Raw genomic sequence first — 16,060 nt, 5'->3', positions numbered from 1 at the left:
TCTCCTCTGCAGCTTCCTCTTCTGTCTCTGAGTCTGGACTGCTCTCTGCCACAGTCTCCTCCTGCTTACTAAACCCTGTTACCTCTTCAGCTTCCGACACCACCTCCTGCCAGTCTGCTCCCTCTTCTCCCTATGACCACTCATCTTCGTCCCACCACCACTCCCATGGCTCTGAGCCTCCTTCCCCTGGGTTTCCCCAGCTGGTGCCTCCCACCACTCATCTGCATTCAAGCAGTCCATGACTGCCATGCTTGTTAGCTGATGGACATGTGTCAAGAAGGCTGCATGAGCCTTGCTTAGCCCAGCAGCTGTATCCCCCTTTTCTGGTAGCTGCGGCAGGATCTCCTGAGTTTTCTCTTGAAATTTGGCACTGAATACCTTAGTCCTAGTAGAGAGACACAGCCTTGTCTAGTTCCTCCTACTTCTTTTTTTCCACAGCCAACACAAAGTTCAACAGTTGCTGCTGTTTGGCTGAAATTTCCCCTGAAGCAACAGACAAGGCTGCTGAGCCTGAGACACAGACAATTAAAATGTTCACTGTTTGTTTGGTTTCCTTGGTTATGGCACTGCCCAACTCAGTAATCACATTTTCCTTCTACCAGCCAGACTGGTCCCTGCCTCGATGGCTATTGAGTCAAGAAGCTTGGAGGCATCTGGGATTTGCTGCAGAAAATATCAAAGGCAAAGTCCGATGGCTACCCAGTTTTGTTGTGCCTCCTCTGTTGCTTTGATCATTGACCTCTGGATTTCTCCCCAAAATGGGAGATTGGCCCAACCCTTGTCCTGTTCATAACAGGCTGCGATTGATTGTTGAGCTTCTTCACTGGTACTTTCCCCTTTTCTGTGGTTTTCATCACGGAAAGAATTAAAAGACTCATTTTTTTGTTGTTAAAAAAAAACTGAGCAGGAACTGAGTTATCTGTGTTCAAGAGGAAATCTTTTTTCTGGGTTTGGGGAAGTATGCTGATGGACTGAAGAAAAGTGTGAGCATGAAACAAAATAAGCAATAAGCAGACTTGGCAACTTTTCTACTTCAAGTGAGTACCCAAGAGCTCACTTCCTTCCTTCCCTTTAAAATTATAGGGATGGAGGGGAAATTCAGTTGGAAACCTACTTAATTCACACTTCTTGAACCAATTGTGAACTGAAATAAAGCTAGCCTTCAAAATTCTCCAAATTTTGCAGGGCAGTTCTCCAGGCAAGAAAACATGTACCAAAAAAGCCCTGTATTTGATAAAGTAGTTATTGTTGTGAACTGATGCAGAAATGAGGTGAATTGAATTTAAGATTGGAAAAATGAGAAACCAGAATTGACAGACTCATTCTTCCCTAATCCTAATGCTAATTTAAAAAAAAAAATTCTGGCCAGGTCCCTAACTCATATTATTGGCAATTTAGTTGCCCAGTACTAGATCAAAGTGAAGCACTTTGGAACCCAGCTCTGCCCTTGTGTAAGTCCACTTAGATTACAAGGGAGCTGACTCTTTGCTTTGATCTAGCAATTTCACAAACCAGGCAGAACATGGTTTGCTTTTTAGCACATATCTAAAAATACTGTCTGAACGAATGCAGATGCTAAATTTGCAAATATTAAAATGTCTACCACTGTTTTCTGCTTTCATCATGGGTCAATGCAGTGGAAACTGGAGGTGTTGCTCCCATCTAGTACTGTGAGGGAAAGATTTAAACCTCTCCCCTTGATAATTTCAAAAATTGGTTACATATGGAACAGGGCTACCATGGCATAGATAGCAGAGGAGGGTGAACCTCTATGTGCCCAAGCTTCCTTCAGTCTACAGATTCACAGGATGGCTGGGTCTGAATCAACCTTCCCCCAACCTGAGTCCCTCCATATCATTTTGGACTACAGCTCTCATTATCCCTGACCACTGACCATTCTGGCTGGGGTTGATGGGAGTTGTGATAAAAAGTATCTGGGCACCTGGTTGCGGAAGACTGGTTTCGAGCATAGATTCTCAAAATGTGGACTGTGGTCCTTTGGTGGTCCATAGCTCCATCCAAGTGGTCCACAGAAAGGAACACTTTAGAATATCTATACTTGGCCCTGCACTTTATTGATTCTTTTCCAATTGTGGAGATCAAGGACTCTTTTTTTGCCAAGGCTGGCTCACTTAACAAGGCATGTGATTTTCATAACAGAGACTTGGTACAATCTCCTAATTTTTTCCCATAACAATTTGCTAGTTTGAAACCCTTCTCAGTGACTGGGTCTAGGGCTCATATTTTTCACAGTACTATATTGGTTTTGACAATGATGACTGTGCTTAAGTGGGGGGAAAGTGTGGTTAAAATATGAGCTCTTTATGTGGTTTGACTGGTAGAACAACTTCCTTATTATGTGGCCTGTCAAGATCCCCAGCAATTTTCCAATGATCCATGGAAGAAAGAAAGAAAAAATTCAGAACCAATGGTTCAGAATATACTTAAGCCTAATGACTGCTCTTCATGCTGCTTACTGTCAGGCTTGTTCAGAGCGGAGATTATCATTCTAGAACAGGGGTAGCCAACCAGGGGTCCTCCTGATGTTGTGCTCAGAAACTCCCATCATCTAAGACCATATAACACTGGTCCTGAAAGACCTACATTGGCTCCCAGTACGTTTCCGAGCACAATTCAAAGTGTTGGTGCTGACCTTTAAAGCCCTAAACGGCCTTGGCCCAGTATACCTGAAGGAGCATCTCCACCCCCATCATTCTGCCCGGACACTGAGCTCCAGCGCCGAGGGCCTTCTGGCAGTTCCCTCGCTGTGGGAAGCAAAGCTACAGGGAACCAGGCAGAGGGCCTTCTCAGTAGTGGTGCCCGCCCTGTGGAATGCCCTCCCATCAGATGTCAAAGAGATAAACAACTACCTGACATTTAGAAGACATCTGAAGGCAGCCCTGTTTAGGGAAGTTTTTAATGTGTGACATTTTAATGTATTTTTAATCTTCGTTGGAAGCCACCCAGATGAGTGGAGTACAAATAAATTTATTATCATCATCATCATCATCCTTGATCCCTGACCATGCTGGCTGAGGCTGATGGGAGTTTCCACACACAACATCAGGAGGACACCAGGTTTGATACCCCCAGCCTAGGAAACCTACAAAAAGCCTGAAGTACGAAAGGCTGTTGTCTAGAGAGGTTATGCATGGCCTTTGACAATTCTTCATAGGTGGGAGAAATGTGAACAAACACACCCAAGAAAGGGATACAAATTATTTGTCAGCTTGGAAAGAAAGGCGGCTGACAAGGATAGATAAGAGCCCAATGCCTCTCTGTTTTCAATCACCTTTCTCCCAACTACCATGCTATAGCTCTGCAGCAAGTAGTGTAGCTCGTTTGGTGAGACAGAAGCAGGATGTCCCTCCTTTTCCCGGAGTTTGAGGTAGTTTGAAAAACAGAATGCTGCCTGTGAACTGCATGGTCATTCTGTTTTCACCTTTGGTAAACAGGTTTTGCAGGTTTTATTTAAGAAACCTACCCAGACCCTTAGATCTTCCTCTGAGACCCTGCCCTGAGTCGACCTTCTGAGGAAGTCTGGGGTGATGGCAAGGGAAATGGCCTTTTCAGTTGTGGCCCCCCATTTGTGGAATGCTCTCCTCAGTGAGGTCTGTCTGGGGCTCTCACTAACAACTTATTGATGTCAGATTAAAACCCATGAAGTTGGTTGTTGGTTGTGCTTGATGAGTTGTTGCTGATGAAATGTTTGCTGAGGTTTATTGGGGGCTGTCAGTGGATCTTTTTATGAACTGCTACATCTTTTTATTATAATGTCTTCATTTTATGCTTGCTTGTTTGTATTTTGTATACCTCCCTATACCCGCAGGTCTCATGGCGGTTCACACTTTTAAAAAACGCGTAAGACCCCTGGAGACATTTTTTTTTGCGTAGCAAGTGATTAATAAGTCACTCCTAAGTTCAAATCATCATCGGTAATAATAATAAAATACTTCTTGAAGAGCAGTGACATTATGGCAAAGAAACGCGTGCAGACTGAACCTTCTCTCAAAGCAGTTTAAACTCTCATTAAAATTCTGCCTGCCCACTTAACCTGCATTTGGCTCTGGGAAGTGTTTCCCTTCAGATAAGAAATGAGAGGAAGCTGCTTCTGATTTCTTTTCCTCTCTCTGGTTCCTTTGCAGCCGACATGGACAATGGGCAGCGAGGGCTGGATGCAGAGCAGATGCAGCAACAGCAGCTCAAGCTACGGGAGAGGCAGAGATTCTTTGAGGAGGTTTTCCAGCATGACGTAGATTTCTTCTTCCCAGTATCCCATCTGCAGATAGAGCACAGGAGACGTAAGTACCATTAGGGATACGTCGTAGGCGGTGCGTTAGACTATGGAACACAGTTGCCCCACTCGCATGTAAAAAATTAACAGGTGATGGCCATGCTGCACGACATCTGATGGCTTCTGTCTCTTTGCTAGCTCCCTTAGGCAGCATTTCGTCCATGGAGGTGAATGTGGACATGCTGGAACAGATGGACATGATGGACCTTTCTGACCAAGACACTGTGGACGTGTTTCTCAGCTGCGGGACAGAGGACAATAACAACGTAGCTGCTCTTTTGCCAGGTATGTTCAGTTCCCATTAACTGACCCACATCAACTTCTAGCTGCATCCAACTCTTTCTGGGGCCTGTTGAAATATAACTCCTCCTTTTTTTAAAAAAATACATTTTTATTGGTTTTACATATATTTTCCAAATAAAACATAACATAACATCTCTCATCTTATACCACATATTGGCTATAAGCCTAGGACTTCTATCAACCACGTCTAGTGATTTTTGACCTTCATCTCATAGTCTTGCATCTCCTTCTCTTATCTATTGCTTTTAATAATCCATACTTTAGAATCCATTCTCCTAATTTTTTTCTGTAATATTTCATATAGTTCTCCTTACAAAACTTCTTGTAATCCTACAAGCGTAGTCAGCTGATTACAATTGTTTTTCAAATAACTCGCATATTTACTCCAGTCCTTCAAGAATTTCTGGTCCTGCTGGTTTTGAATTCTTCCTGTCATCTTATCCGGTTCTGCATAGTCCATTGATTTCATCTGCCATTCCTCCTTTGTCGGCAATTCTTCCTGCTTCCATTTCTGTACCAATAATACTCTTGCTGCCGTTGTCGTATATAAAAACAGTTAATATCCATGCCTACAATCCCAAGTAAAAATGCTTCTTTTTTTTTATAAATGTATATTTCAACATCTTTTTCATCTCATTATAAATCATTTCCCAGAAACCTTTCACCTTTTTACATTCCCACCAGAGATGATAGAAAGTACCTTCTTTTTCTTTACATTTCCAACATTTGTTACTTATTTTATACATTTTAGCTAATTTCACTGGTGCAATATACCATCTGTACATCATTTTCATCACATTTTCCCCCAATGAATTTCATGCAGTAAATTTTAGAAATATAACTCCTTCTTAAAGGGGAATGGCTGGAATGCCCACCCAAGGGATTTGGAGTGTGAATTGGACTAATCACTGTTCATCGCTGACATCAATGGAGGAAGCTACAATGAGGAAAGAACATATAGAGTGGCTGGGGAAACCCAGCCAGATGGACAGGGTAGAAATAAAATTATTATTATTATTATTATTATTATTATTATTATTATTATTATTATTATTAGGTTTGTGTGTCACTGTTTGTAAGGCTACTTAGGGTGTTCTGGTGGCAGCCTTCTGATTTCTGGTAGGTAATTGCAGACCAACTAAATTGCAGAGCTACTAAAGGGGATCCGAAGAGCTGAGATTAGGAATGAGCCTAGTGAGCCCTGGGACCATGACTCCCCTCGCTAGCAGAGAGAATTGATCTAGCCTATCTGAGATACTGGCACAGGCTAAACGTCTTTGAGGATCATACCCTCACTAAGCTCTGCTGGTTAGAGCAAGCAAGGACAGGGGGCTGGCTCAAAGGTGCCAAGATAAGCTTAGGGTTTATAATCTTCAAATGGAGAACTACTTAGCCCACGTGACCTTAGAAATTGGATTTTTGATCAGGATGCCAACCAAGAAAGAGCATCCATCATTGCCGCCCATTACTCTACTTGTTACACCCCAATTAAGACCAATCCTTCAAGGCCTCATTACCTTGAGACTCTCACCTTCCCACAACTACGCAGGGCTTTTGTAGAACTAAGATTCCAACAGATGCCCTCAGCATATTGAGAGGGGAGATATCAGGGAATTCCCCATATGGATCGCAAATGTATATATGGATGCAATCAGGTAGAGGACATCACACACGACCTGCTGATTTGCCCCCTGTATACAACGCCCAGAGGAAATTTTATATCGCCAATTTTTAATTGGCTTCCAGGTCAATCCGCACAGGAAGTGACAGTTGAACTGCTAGCTGATAAACATCTATATTACACACCAGGTAGCCAAATTTGCGTTGGCAGCCAAGAAGCTCCATTCCAGCTATGTGAATGCACTCCAGTATTAAAGTTTAATGTTGCAAATTTCTTTTTATGTTACACACTGCTACAGGCTATGTTGTATGATTTTAGAGGAAAGTTTTCCTTTTATTTTCTGTCATCCATTATAAAGGCCTTTGGCTACATACAATAAAAATGGACTTGACTTGACTCAGGATCTTCTCGGGTAAAGTAGGGCCAAGGTTACTTCCTACAACAGCATCATTAACAGGCACGTGCTAAGGTTGCACCTGTGCAAGTTGCTCCACCTGCATTTCTTACCAAGGCAAGGTAGAGCAGACTATCCCTCTGCAGCCTACTGTTTGCATTTTTTTGTGCAAGGGGTGATACAGGAATTACTTGAGAATAAGCATCCCAACCTACTATCCTGGGATAGGGAGAGTGGGATGCTCAGTTGACCAACTGCAGGTACTTATGAGTAGCTCTGCCATTGGGTCAGTCTGCCAGCTTGCTGCTTGGGAAGGAGAAGCAATAGTTTGGAGGAGAGGCAAGAGAAATAAGGAGAGACATTGAGCTAAGCAGAAGCCTGGTCTACTGCTTACTAGAAGTACTGCTTAGTGCCACCTTTAACTGGTACGCCTTTGGCAGATCATGCCAAATTTTTATTTTTCTTCATAATCACAATGGCTAGAAGTTCAAAACTAGCTAAACTCTGCCTGATTTTGGAATATAGTTGGGTGTTATGGGGATCACACTCACAAATACCCTGCTTTAGGATTTACGGAACTCATTCAGGGACCAGCAGTACTCTGTTGCACTGATCTGCACCCACACATACACTAGGGAAAAATAAAAATGAAATTTATGCACTTTCTACTTACGCGTTTGGTATGTCATGCTTGTATCGGTTTGGCTTCTTTTTCTGTGCAACGTGCACGTTAAATGTGGCAGTAAACAGTGAAAAGTCTCTTTTATTATGTGTTTAAATGGTGATGGTGTAAGACAGGATCAAACCGAACACATTCCGTTTCTGAGCATGTCCTCTTCAAAGTGAAATTGTGCTGCCTCTTAGTGGGATTTATAATTTAGGAGGTGAAACCATTGCCACTGCCAAAACAGATCATCAAACAGTCAGTGGAGAAGACCAAAACCTTTATGGGTTGTGTGCCAAAAAATTGATTGGCTTTTTCTCCGTAGCAGAGAAATCCAAATGTTTGAATTAATTAGTGTGTTCATGTGTTAGTTAAAAAGCCATCACAATATCAACTCAAACTCTGTTACTAGCACACAGAAACAACTTTAGCCTTTCAACCTACCTGCTGATTCCATCCCCACCCCCACCTGGACCTGTCCCTGCTCCCTATTACTAACTATTCTTCTGTTTTCAAACCCTTCAAATCCTAAGTCAGTGAAAAGTACATTTCCCCCCCTTCTCTGGGCCCTACATGCTCATTTGAATCTTTCCAAACAAGAATAGATGAGGGAGCAAGCACCAAATGTGACAGATCTAATGCTGGCTGATGGATAGATCTGACATTTTATTCAAATGTCACAGAGGTTCCCATGGATTGGGGGCTAAACAAGTAACTTGCTTTGCCATTTACAGTGTTTTGGCTGTATGCTTTTCTGAGCCTGAGCGATGGGGACTTTGATGCAAAGATTCCTAAGACTGAAGAGGAGCAGTACAGGTGAAATGCTGTCTGGTTAAAGGAGCAGAAGGGAATGAAACTGAGACTAACCTCTGTCTACTACAGGGGTAGTCAACCTTTTTATACCTACTGCCCACTGCATCTTTCTTGATGGTAAAATTTCGTTACCGCCCAGCAGTGCTCAATGGAAGGAGGATTCAGCTTGTGCCTTAGAATCCCCTACCGCCCACCTAGAATCCTGAAATGCCCACTAGTGGGTGGTAGGAACCAGGTTGACAACCCCTAGTAGAAAGGCTGAAAGAAGAAGCCCCGGAAGAAATCTGTGAAATAGGATGGTGATTTATGTCTCACCACGCAACAAAAGAAACATGCCACCAAAAAACACACGAGGGCACAGTCTTGCATAAAATTTGCATGAAATAACTTACTGTATATGTGTGGTTGCAAATTTAGAAATGAGCAATATAATCTGAATAAATATACAGTCCATCTCACTGTAGTGGAGAACACTGCGCCTAGGGGAACTTTGTGCCTGCTCCGCCTTCTGCCCATGTATTAACACCTGGTGGGTGAGACTCAGTGCTTTTCCACACCTCGGCTTGCCCCCGGAGGCGTGGAGGACCTCTAGTGCTGAATCAGAACAAACGGCAATTGCCATTTGCTCTGATTTAGCGCGAAAGAGCCGGTTTTTCCGGAGGAGAGTGGCAAGGCCAAGGCAAAACAGCTGAGACCAATGGCTAGAAAGCACGGGGAAAGTGGGAAGCTGCTTGGACCCATGCTGTCCAGGGACAGGGGAACTGGAAGTATGGGCAAGCTCTTGTACTCTTTGTTTTTAAAGTTTAAACCAAACTTGAACCAGGCAGCCTCTCAAATAGTGCAGGGATGGCTAACTAATCACCTTCTAGAGGTTGTTGGACTACAACTCCCACCAGCCCCATCAGTATGGCCAGTAGTCAGGGATGATGGGGCATGTAGTTGTAGTTGAAACGCCCCAGGTTAGCCACTCCTCAAAAAGGGGACCGATGCAAGGAGGAAGGAGAGGGGATCATTCCATCTGCCGAGCTGCAATGCTTGTGAATGCAGCATGGCTGGAGGAGCGCAACTTTAAATTCCACCCAATGGATCTACTGAGTAGAACTTACCATAGGCTGGGATTCAGCTAATGCAGGGGTAGGCAACCTAAGGGTCATGGGTAGGATGCAACCCAATCGCCTTCTTAATCCAGCCCATGAATCAGCGTGTCTTTACATAAGTAGAATGTGTCCTTTTCTTTAAAATGCATATCTGGGTTATTTGTGGGGCCTGCCTGGTGTTTTTACATGAGTAGAATGTGTGCTTTTATTTTAAATGCATCTCTGTGTTATTTGCAGGGTATAGGAATTTTTCTATGCTCATTTCCCCTGCCTCAGAATATAGTACAACCCACCACATGGTCTGAGGGACAGTGGACTGGCCCACAGCTGAAAACGTTTGCTGACCCCTGAGCTAATGAGCGCCATCCAAGGGAGAGAGAGCCCTGCGGAAGAACTTCCGCTTGTGCAACGGGCTTCCAGGAGGTTTGCCTGCCCCACGCCTGATGTTCTATGATGTTAGGTAATGCGGTTTGGGACAAACTATGCCACGGGTCAAATGTGGAGGTCTGGTAGGCTTAAACGGCCCACAGGCTAGATGTTTCCTACCACTGATCTATCCCATCACTCTGCGACCTCAGCTAATCTTACTGCATAGTGCAATATGAATGCATAACTTTGGAATAAATGTTCAGGGGTGAGGACAGGACACAGAAAGACTGGCCACGCACCCCACTTTGTGAAGGTTAATGCCTTTTCTGGAAAAGCAGTACCACCACAGCAGAAGGGTGCTTGTTCCCACTGAATGAACTAATTAAAAGTATTTGGGAAACGAACTGCCAAACCAACCTACCAACCAAAACCCGGCACACCATTTAATCAGCTTTTATTATTCTGCAAGCATGGGCCAGTTGTCCCTAAATGGACAACATCACTGACCCGTCTCCCAAAGTATTAGAATTTATGTTGATTGCATTTTTTAAAATACAGCTCTCGGCATCCCCGCTCTATTCGCTCTCAGGCTGGAAGGCTCTTTGCCCTGTGCAGGAGGTCAAAGAGAAGGCGACAAGACCCCGCTATTATGCAGTGATTCAGCCAGAGTGTGATTCAAGCACTTTACCGGCACAGCCTCCTGCATTCCAGTTAAACGGCCTCACTGATGATGTCTCCAAGCCACGTTATTCACAAGCCATGCACAAAAGCTCCCGTTGCCAAACATGGAGAAGGAATGCGAGGCACGTGGCTTGTACAATGACACGGCCAGCGATTCACGGAGGAGATCTGGCCAGGCCAGGCTCTTGACGGGAAGGGGTTTACGGGGTCAACCTGCTCCCGCTGCGCTGCATGTTCAGCGGTGTCTTTGGCTAATGATTTATTAGCAGGGCGGATAATATCATCCGCGCAACGTAACTTTCGCGCAGAAGCACGGGGGGCTGTTTCTGAACAGGATCGGGAGTTAATGAACCATACGGCAGCCTGGGCTGCCAAGTTCTGTGCAGAAGCAGCAAAAGGGAAGATGTAAATTAAGCAAAATCCCATATGTTGTATTGCATAACTCATTCTAGTTTAGAAAGCCCAAGTTGTCAAATAGTTGTCTTGTTGTCTTGGCAACAAGCGGTGGAATAGAAGAAAGAAGGGGGCCTGTAAACTTTATGAGCATTAGCAGGCATGGAGCATAAGAACCACAAAGGGAGCACAGGCCCAGCTTTCAGCAGCTGCTGTGAGCTGATGGCCCCAACAAGGCCCCACCACTACTGATAGCTGTGCCAGATAGCTGTGTCTGCGAGTCCCCATTTTACAATGTTCTGGTAAGTTTTTAGAAAACTACCCTGCAGGCTCTAATATTCCCTTCCGGGGCAAGGTGACAGAGCGCGTGATTGCTGGCCAGCTGCAGGTATGCCTGGAAGCATTTTATCTGGATCCATTCTTGGTTTCAGGCCTGGTTTGGCACCTAAGCAGCCAGATTGATGGCCTCTGTCAGACAAGCAATGGGGAACGCAACCCTGCTGCTTTCCCTTGACCTCTTAGCAGCTTTTGGAAGAAGGAGCTACTCCCACCCAGAGCCGTCTTTCCCATTGGTGTTAGTGGTTCGTTGCACCAGGGCGCTGACCTCTCAGGGGCTCCCAAGCGAGTGGGGAACTGTGCGGCTTTGGCAGCTGCCTCCCCTTTCCCTGGACGCCCGCCAACTGCGCCCCGTCAACTCTATGGCTGGCAGGTGTGCAGCTTCTTTCCCAAGCCTTTGCAGGAGGAGAGCAATCCCTACAGAGGCTTAGGATGGAAGCTGCGCACAGCTTCCCTCCCGAGCCTCTGCATCTGCTAAAGATGGCCCTGCTCCCGGTCGTTGCCCTCCTCCTGTTTCCTGGCGAAATGCAGTGTGCAACCTTCCCGGGCTGCCTTCTCAGGCACCCTGATGCCGGAGAGCATGTCCGCCAGCACGTTTTCCTGCTTGATCGCTGCCACCAGGCCGGGGATCAGGGTGGTGAGGGAGGCAGAGGACATTTTCCACCGTCTCCTCCCTTGTTTTGGAGTTGCCGGGGGGAGGAGCTGGAGGGATCTTTGCACCACAGTGCCGAATATGCTTAAGGCGGCCCTGCTCCCACCCCACCCCACAGGGTGCTTTGTCCCATGTTTCCTAAAGCTTGGAGCTAATTGATGGAGCAAAAGGGAGCTCCTGAGCATTTCATGTTGGATCCCTGGGTGCCCTGCACCAAATACCTCTCTTGTTTTGCAAGCCTTTCTCCAGAGTCGTAAGGGAGAAGGAATAAGTTTCCTTTCTTCTTACGGTGAGATTTCTGTAGAGCTAGGTTTTGCACTCTACAAGGTTGTGCTTGAGTGGCGATTTCAGCGGCATGCAAAAGGTAGCCACATTTCTCTCTGTCCCTGCAGCTGCTCCAGAACAATTATGTAGTGCCCATTTTGAACTTCAGCCAATTCCACACCTGAAATCTCCTCATTGCAAACAGCGGAGTCAAGCTGGTGGGCAGCAGTCAGCTGTATTAATTTGACAGGCTCCAGCAATGGGAAATATAGCTGCTCAAGGCACTGGGCAATTTTTTTAAAGTAACAAAACTAAACAAAATAGAAAGGCATTCTCTGGGCACCTTCTCAGATTACATTTTGCAGTTTACAGTCTCAAAAAAAAACTGTGTGTCTGCAAAAGCCAGAAAATGCCCAGAGATGCTAATCTTTAGTATACCTTAAATTAGGTCAGGCATGGTGAGATGCACAGAGAGTCTTAACTTGTGTCTGACTCCTCTGACACTACAAAGGCTTATCCAGACAGCAAGAAGCCAGCCTGTCCCGCCCCATTTTAGGCTTTGCAGAATGGCTGCAAGAAATAATCGTTCAAGATCCTTGTGTTTGGGTAGCCTGTCTGTGAGATGAAGGGGTGAGTCTTGTGTGTATATGAAATTGGATACATTTTAATGCGCTGTTATGGAATTTGCCCCCACAAGAAGCAGTGATGGCCAGCAACTTGGACGGCTTTAAAAGAGGATTAGACAAATTCATGGAGGATAAGGCTCTCAGTGTCTGCTAGCCATGATGACTAGGCTCTGCCTCCACAGTTGGAGGCAGTAATGCTTCTGAATACCCGTTGCTGGAAACTGCAGGAGGGGAAAGGGCTCTTAGGCTCAGGTCCTGCTTGCAGGTTTCCCAGAAACATCTGGTTGGCCATTGCAAGCATAGGATGCTGGACTAATGGGTTGTTTGCCTGATCCAGCAGGCTCTTCCTATGCTCTTATGTATGTGAGGCATTACCCTAGGACAGGCATAGGCAAACTCGGCCCTCCAGATGTTTTGGGACTGCAACTCCCATCAACCCTGACCACTGGTCCTGTATGCTTGCGATGGTGGGAGTTGTAGTCCCAAAATATCTGGAGGGCCGAGTTTGCCTATCTATGCCTGCCCTAGGATACCTAGAATATCAGCATAGGTGTTGATATGTTGATGTTGTGTTTACAATACCCAGGGCCTTGCAGAGCCAGGCAGAGGCCCAGGCCAGGTAGATAATGTGCCCCCCCTTTTTTACCTGGCACCAGTTTCGCGCTCCTCTGCAGAGCCGATCGCAGGCCCTGCCCTGGACGCCAGGGAAGCTTTTCTCTCATGCTGCCAGCCATGGCCCCAGGGAATCTGCCCACCACCACCGCCGCCTTTGTGCCTCTGCGTTTGCCCCAGTGCATCCCCTGCAATTGTGAATATGCTGACCGAGGCCCCCTTGGAATGAGAGGCCCGGGCCAAGTGGCCCATATGGCCCCTCCTCTGTCTGGGCCTGACAGTACCCTTGCAGCAACTTGCATGCAGTAAATTTAGGAATGGAGCGGGGGCGGGGTAGGCACGTGGCATCATACTGCCCTCGGTGCTGCAGATATTATAAAAAACTTGAAACATATGCATTTTCTGTTATAATGTGGCGTGCATATATCTGCTAACTAGTTGCAATAACCATCGGTGGGAAACAGCAGCAAAGCTTAGGTTTTCTTCTGCTCTGATATAGGGAGAGCCAGCATAGCTTAAGAGGCCAGAAATGTTGCAGGAACAGCTTTGCATCGGTATAGAGGGCAGCAAAATGTTGGCCAGCCTCATCAAGTGCTTGTTCTCTTTTTGTCTTCCTCCTTGGCCAGATTCCAACCGTTACGAGGAGGAAATTTCTCTGCAAGTGCCCAACTCGACCGAGATCAAATCCCGGATCTCATCCACATCCTCTGCCTCTACAGACCTGAACAGCCTAGACACCAGTGAGGAAGGGGCCGAGACCCCCGTGGTGCAGTCAGATGAAGAAGAGCTGCAGCAAGATGGCCCCGAGGAGCAGGAGAGCAGCAGCTAGCGGTGTGTGTGTGTGCGTTTGTGTGTATGTTGCCAATCCACCGCATTGACTCTGCCAGCTGACATGATGAAGAAGGAATGTGGCTGTCTGGCTCAGTGACTAAACCTCACAGCGGTTCCCTATCTCATTTCTTGTACTTGGGGAGAATTAGAAATAAGCCTTCTCCCTGCAAGATGGTCAATGCATTGAGAAGGTAAAGAGCATAGGGAGAAAGGGGTGAGGCAAAGGGACTGTAGTTTTTTGTTTTTTTCAACTAACTCTCCAGCCTTTTACAGCTAACGCTCTTGGTTCACTCACCCTGACTACTCAAGTTAGCCATGACCTCGGCTGCAATTATTTCAGGCAAGGCATTTGTGCAGGCTTAGAGTCTCTCCGATTTCAGCACACCACATACACACAACAAATGTCTTAGTTGTAACATAAAAGAAAATTGTATTCCTTTCAAGCAAGCAGATGGTCATGTATGATCTATTTGAGACCCCTACATTGCAGGGGTTGGGCTGGATGACTCTCGAGATCCCTTCTAACTCTGCAATTCAATGAGCCTACAACTGGGAGGATGTGCATTATTGGGGGGAAAGAGCCAATAAGGCATTGTGGTTCAAGAAGAGATGCCTGAACAGGATTAGATTCCTAGGGGAGGCACTGATAAGCAGTGGAGCATAGTTGTTTATTCTTCCTCCCCTACAAATATAATTTTGCATTCTTACACACTGCAAATATGCAGTGTATATTGGGAAGGTAAGAAGCAGAGGAATGAAAAGAAAAATAGGCTTCAGAAAAGGGGTGCAGCAGTAATAGCATCTACTTAGTGTGGGCCCACATACCTTCTGACACACAGAGCAGAATGCAACCTACCCCAACCATGTCTGCCCCCCCCCCCGATGTTTCCAAATGATTACAAAACAGGTTCTCACGCTTCTGGTATGCTGTAATTGGTGGTTGGTCATGGCATTCAGCTTGATGGGTGACAAAGTTGTGTAGACCTTCCCTAGGTAGAAAAGTTGCCTTGGGCTGCTGCTATGTGGCTAGTTTTTCAATGGTGCAATAGAATTCACTTGGTGCAGTAGCAAAGAATACAGGATGCATGAGATTAATCTCAAAAAATCCTTGCTTCAAATCTTTCCTCTGACATGAACTTGCACAGTGGCCCTGTCCTCCTCCTTCAATAGGGGGAATAGCAGCAATGACCCACCTTATGGGAACATTGAAAGAGTTTCTGAAAGAATGTACATGAAGAGCTTTGAACACTAAATGCTAAGTATTCTTATTATTCATCATGTTTCTCAACTGTCAGGCTCAACACTAATTCATGGGGAATGTTCAAGAGGCACACCTGAAAACGAACTGATAGCAAAATGGTGGTTTAGGGAGGAGCTACAGCTTTTCAGCAGAGTACAGGCATTGTATGCAGGAAGTCCTTTTCCAGTTAAAATGATCTCGGCTAGCAGAACAGGGGAAGATTTCTGCCTATGGCTTTCCCATGCTACTGCCACTAAAAGCAGACTGCATGTTCAGGTCTGTTTGTCCCCCACCAATTTGGGGTTCATGGTGCCATTGTTAGACACTGCTTAAGTCACACTTACTCATAACTAGATCTCTTTCTTACCCCCTTCTAACATTAACAGTGAGCAGTCTGATTGTAAAACAGAAGCCAAAATGAACCAGGATGCAAACATGCATAGGAGATGGGATGATGAATCAAAAGAAACATCTCATGGTGCAGAATAAATAGTGGAGCTCTGAACATCCATGACATTTTAGGTCAGGGATGGGGAACCTGTGCAACCACTTCCAGATGTTGTTGGGACTCCCAAGTCCCGTGGTCAGGGATGATGGGAGTCGTATCCCAACAACATCTGGAGGACCACACATTCCTCACCCAAGCTTTAGATTACTTGCCTAATGTATTTTATCTGTTGATAACCTCACTGTGTAAAATTGCTACTATCACAGATGGAGCACTACATATTATCAATGAATTGGTTAGACTGATTAAACATCATGATTGACTAAAAAAGAAAGGTGCTCCCAATTAAATCTTCACTGCATCAGGTGGTTTGAAAGTAGATGAATGGCATCTGGGTTGCAGGCTGGCAACACTACTTGATC

General features: G+C 45.5%; 1 protein-coding gene across 1 annotated transcript in view; it reads left to right on the top strand.

The window, feature by feature from the left end:
• Positions 1–15,972, top strand: part of DBNDD2 (dysbindin domain containing 2) — a 29,898-nt gene extending 13,926 nt beyond the window's left edge. The window contains exons 2-4 of the mRNA XM_083619246.1: positions 4,146–4,301; positions 4,433–4,579; positions 13,746–15,972. Coding sequence (XP_083475372.1) covers positions 4,146–4,301; positions 4,433–4,579; positions 13,746–13,948 — 506 coding nt within the window. The 3' untranslated portion in view covers positions 13,949–15,972. The remainder of the gene's footprint in view (positions 1–4,145; positions 4,302–4,432; positions 4,580–13,745) is intronic.
• The last annotated feature ends 88 nt before the right edge of the window (positions 15,973–16,060 follow it).

This window comes from Podarcis filfolensis, assembly GCF_964270895.1.
Source record: "Podarcis filfolensis genome assembly, chromosome: 6".
NCBI classification, from domain to species: Eukaryota; Metazoa; Chordata; class Lepidosauria; order Squamata; family Lacertidae; genus Podarcis; species Podarcis filfolensis.
The sequence above is the reverse complement of the archived record's forward strand: the minus strand, read 5'-3'. Positions and strand labels throughout refer to the sequence as shown.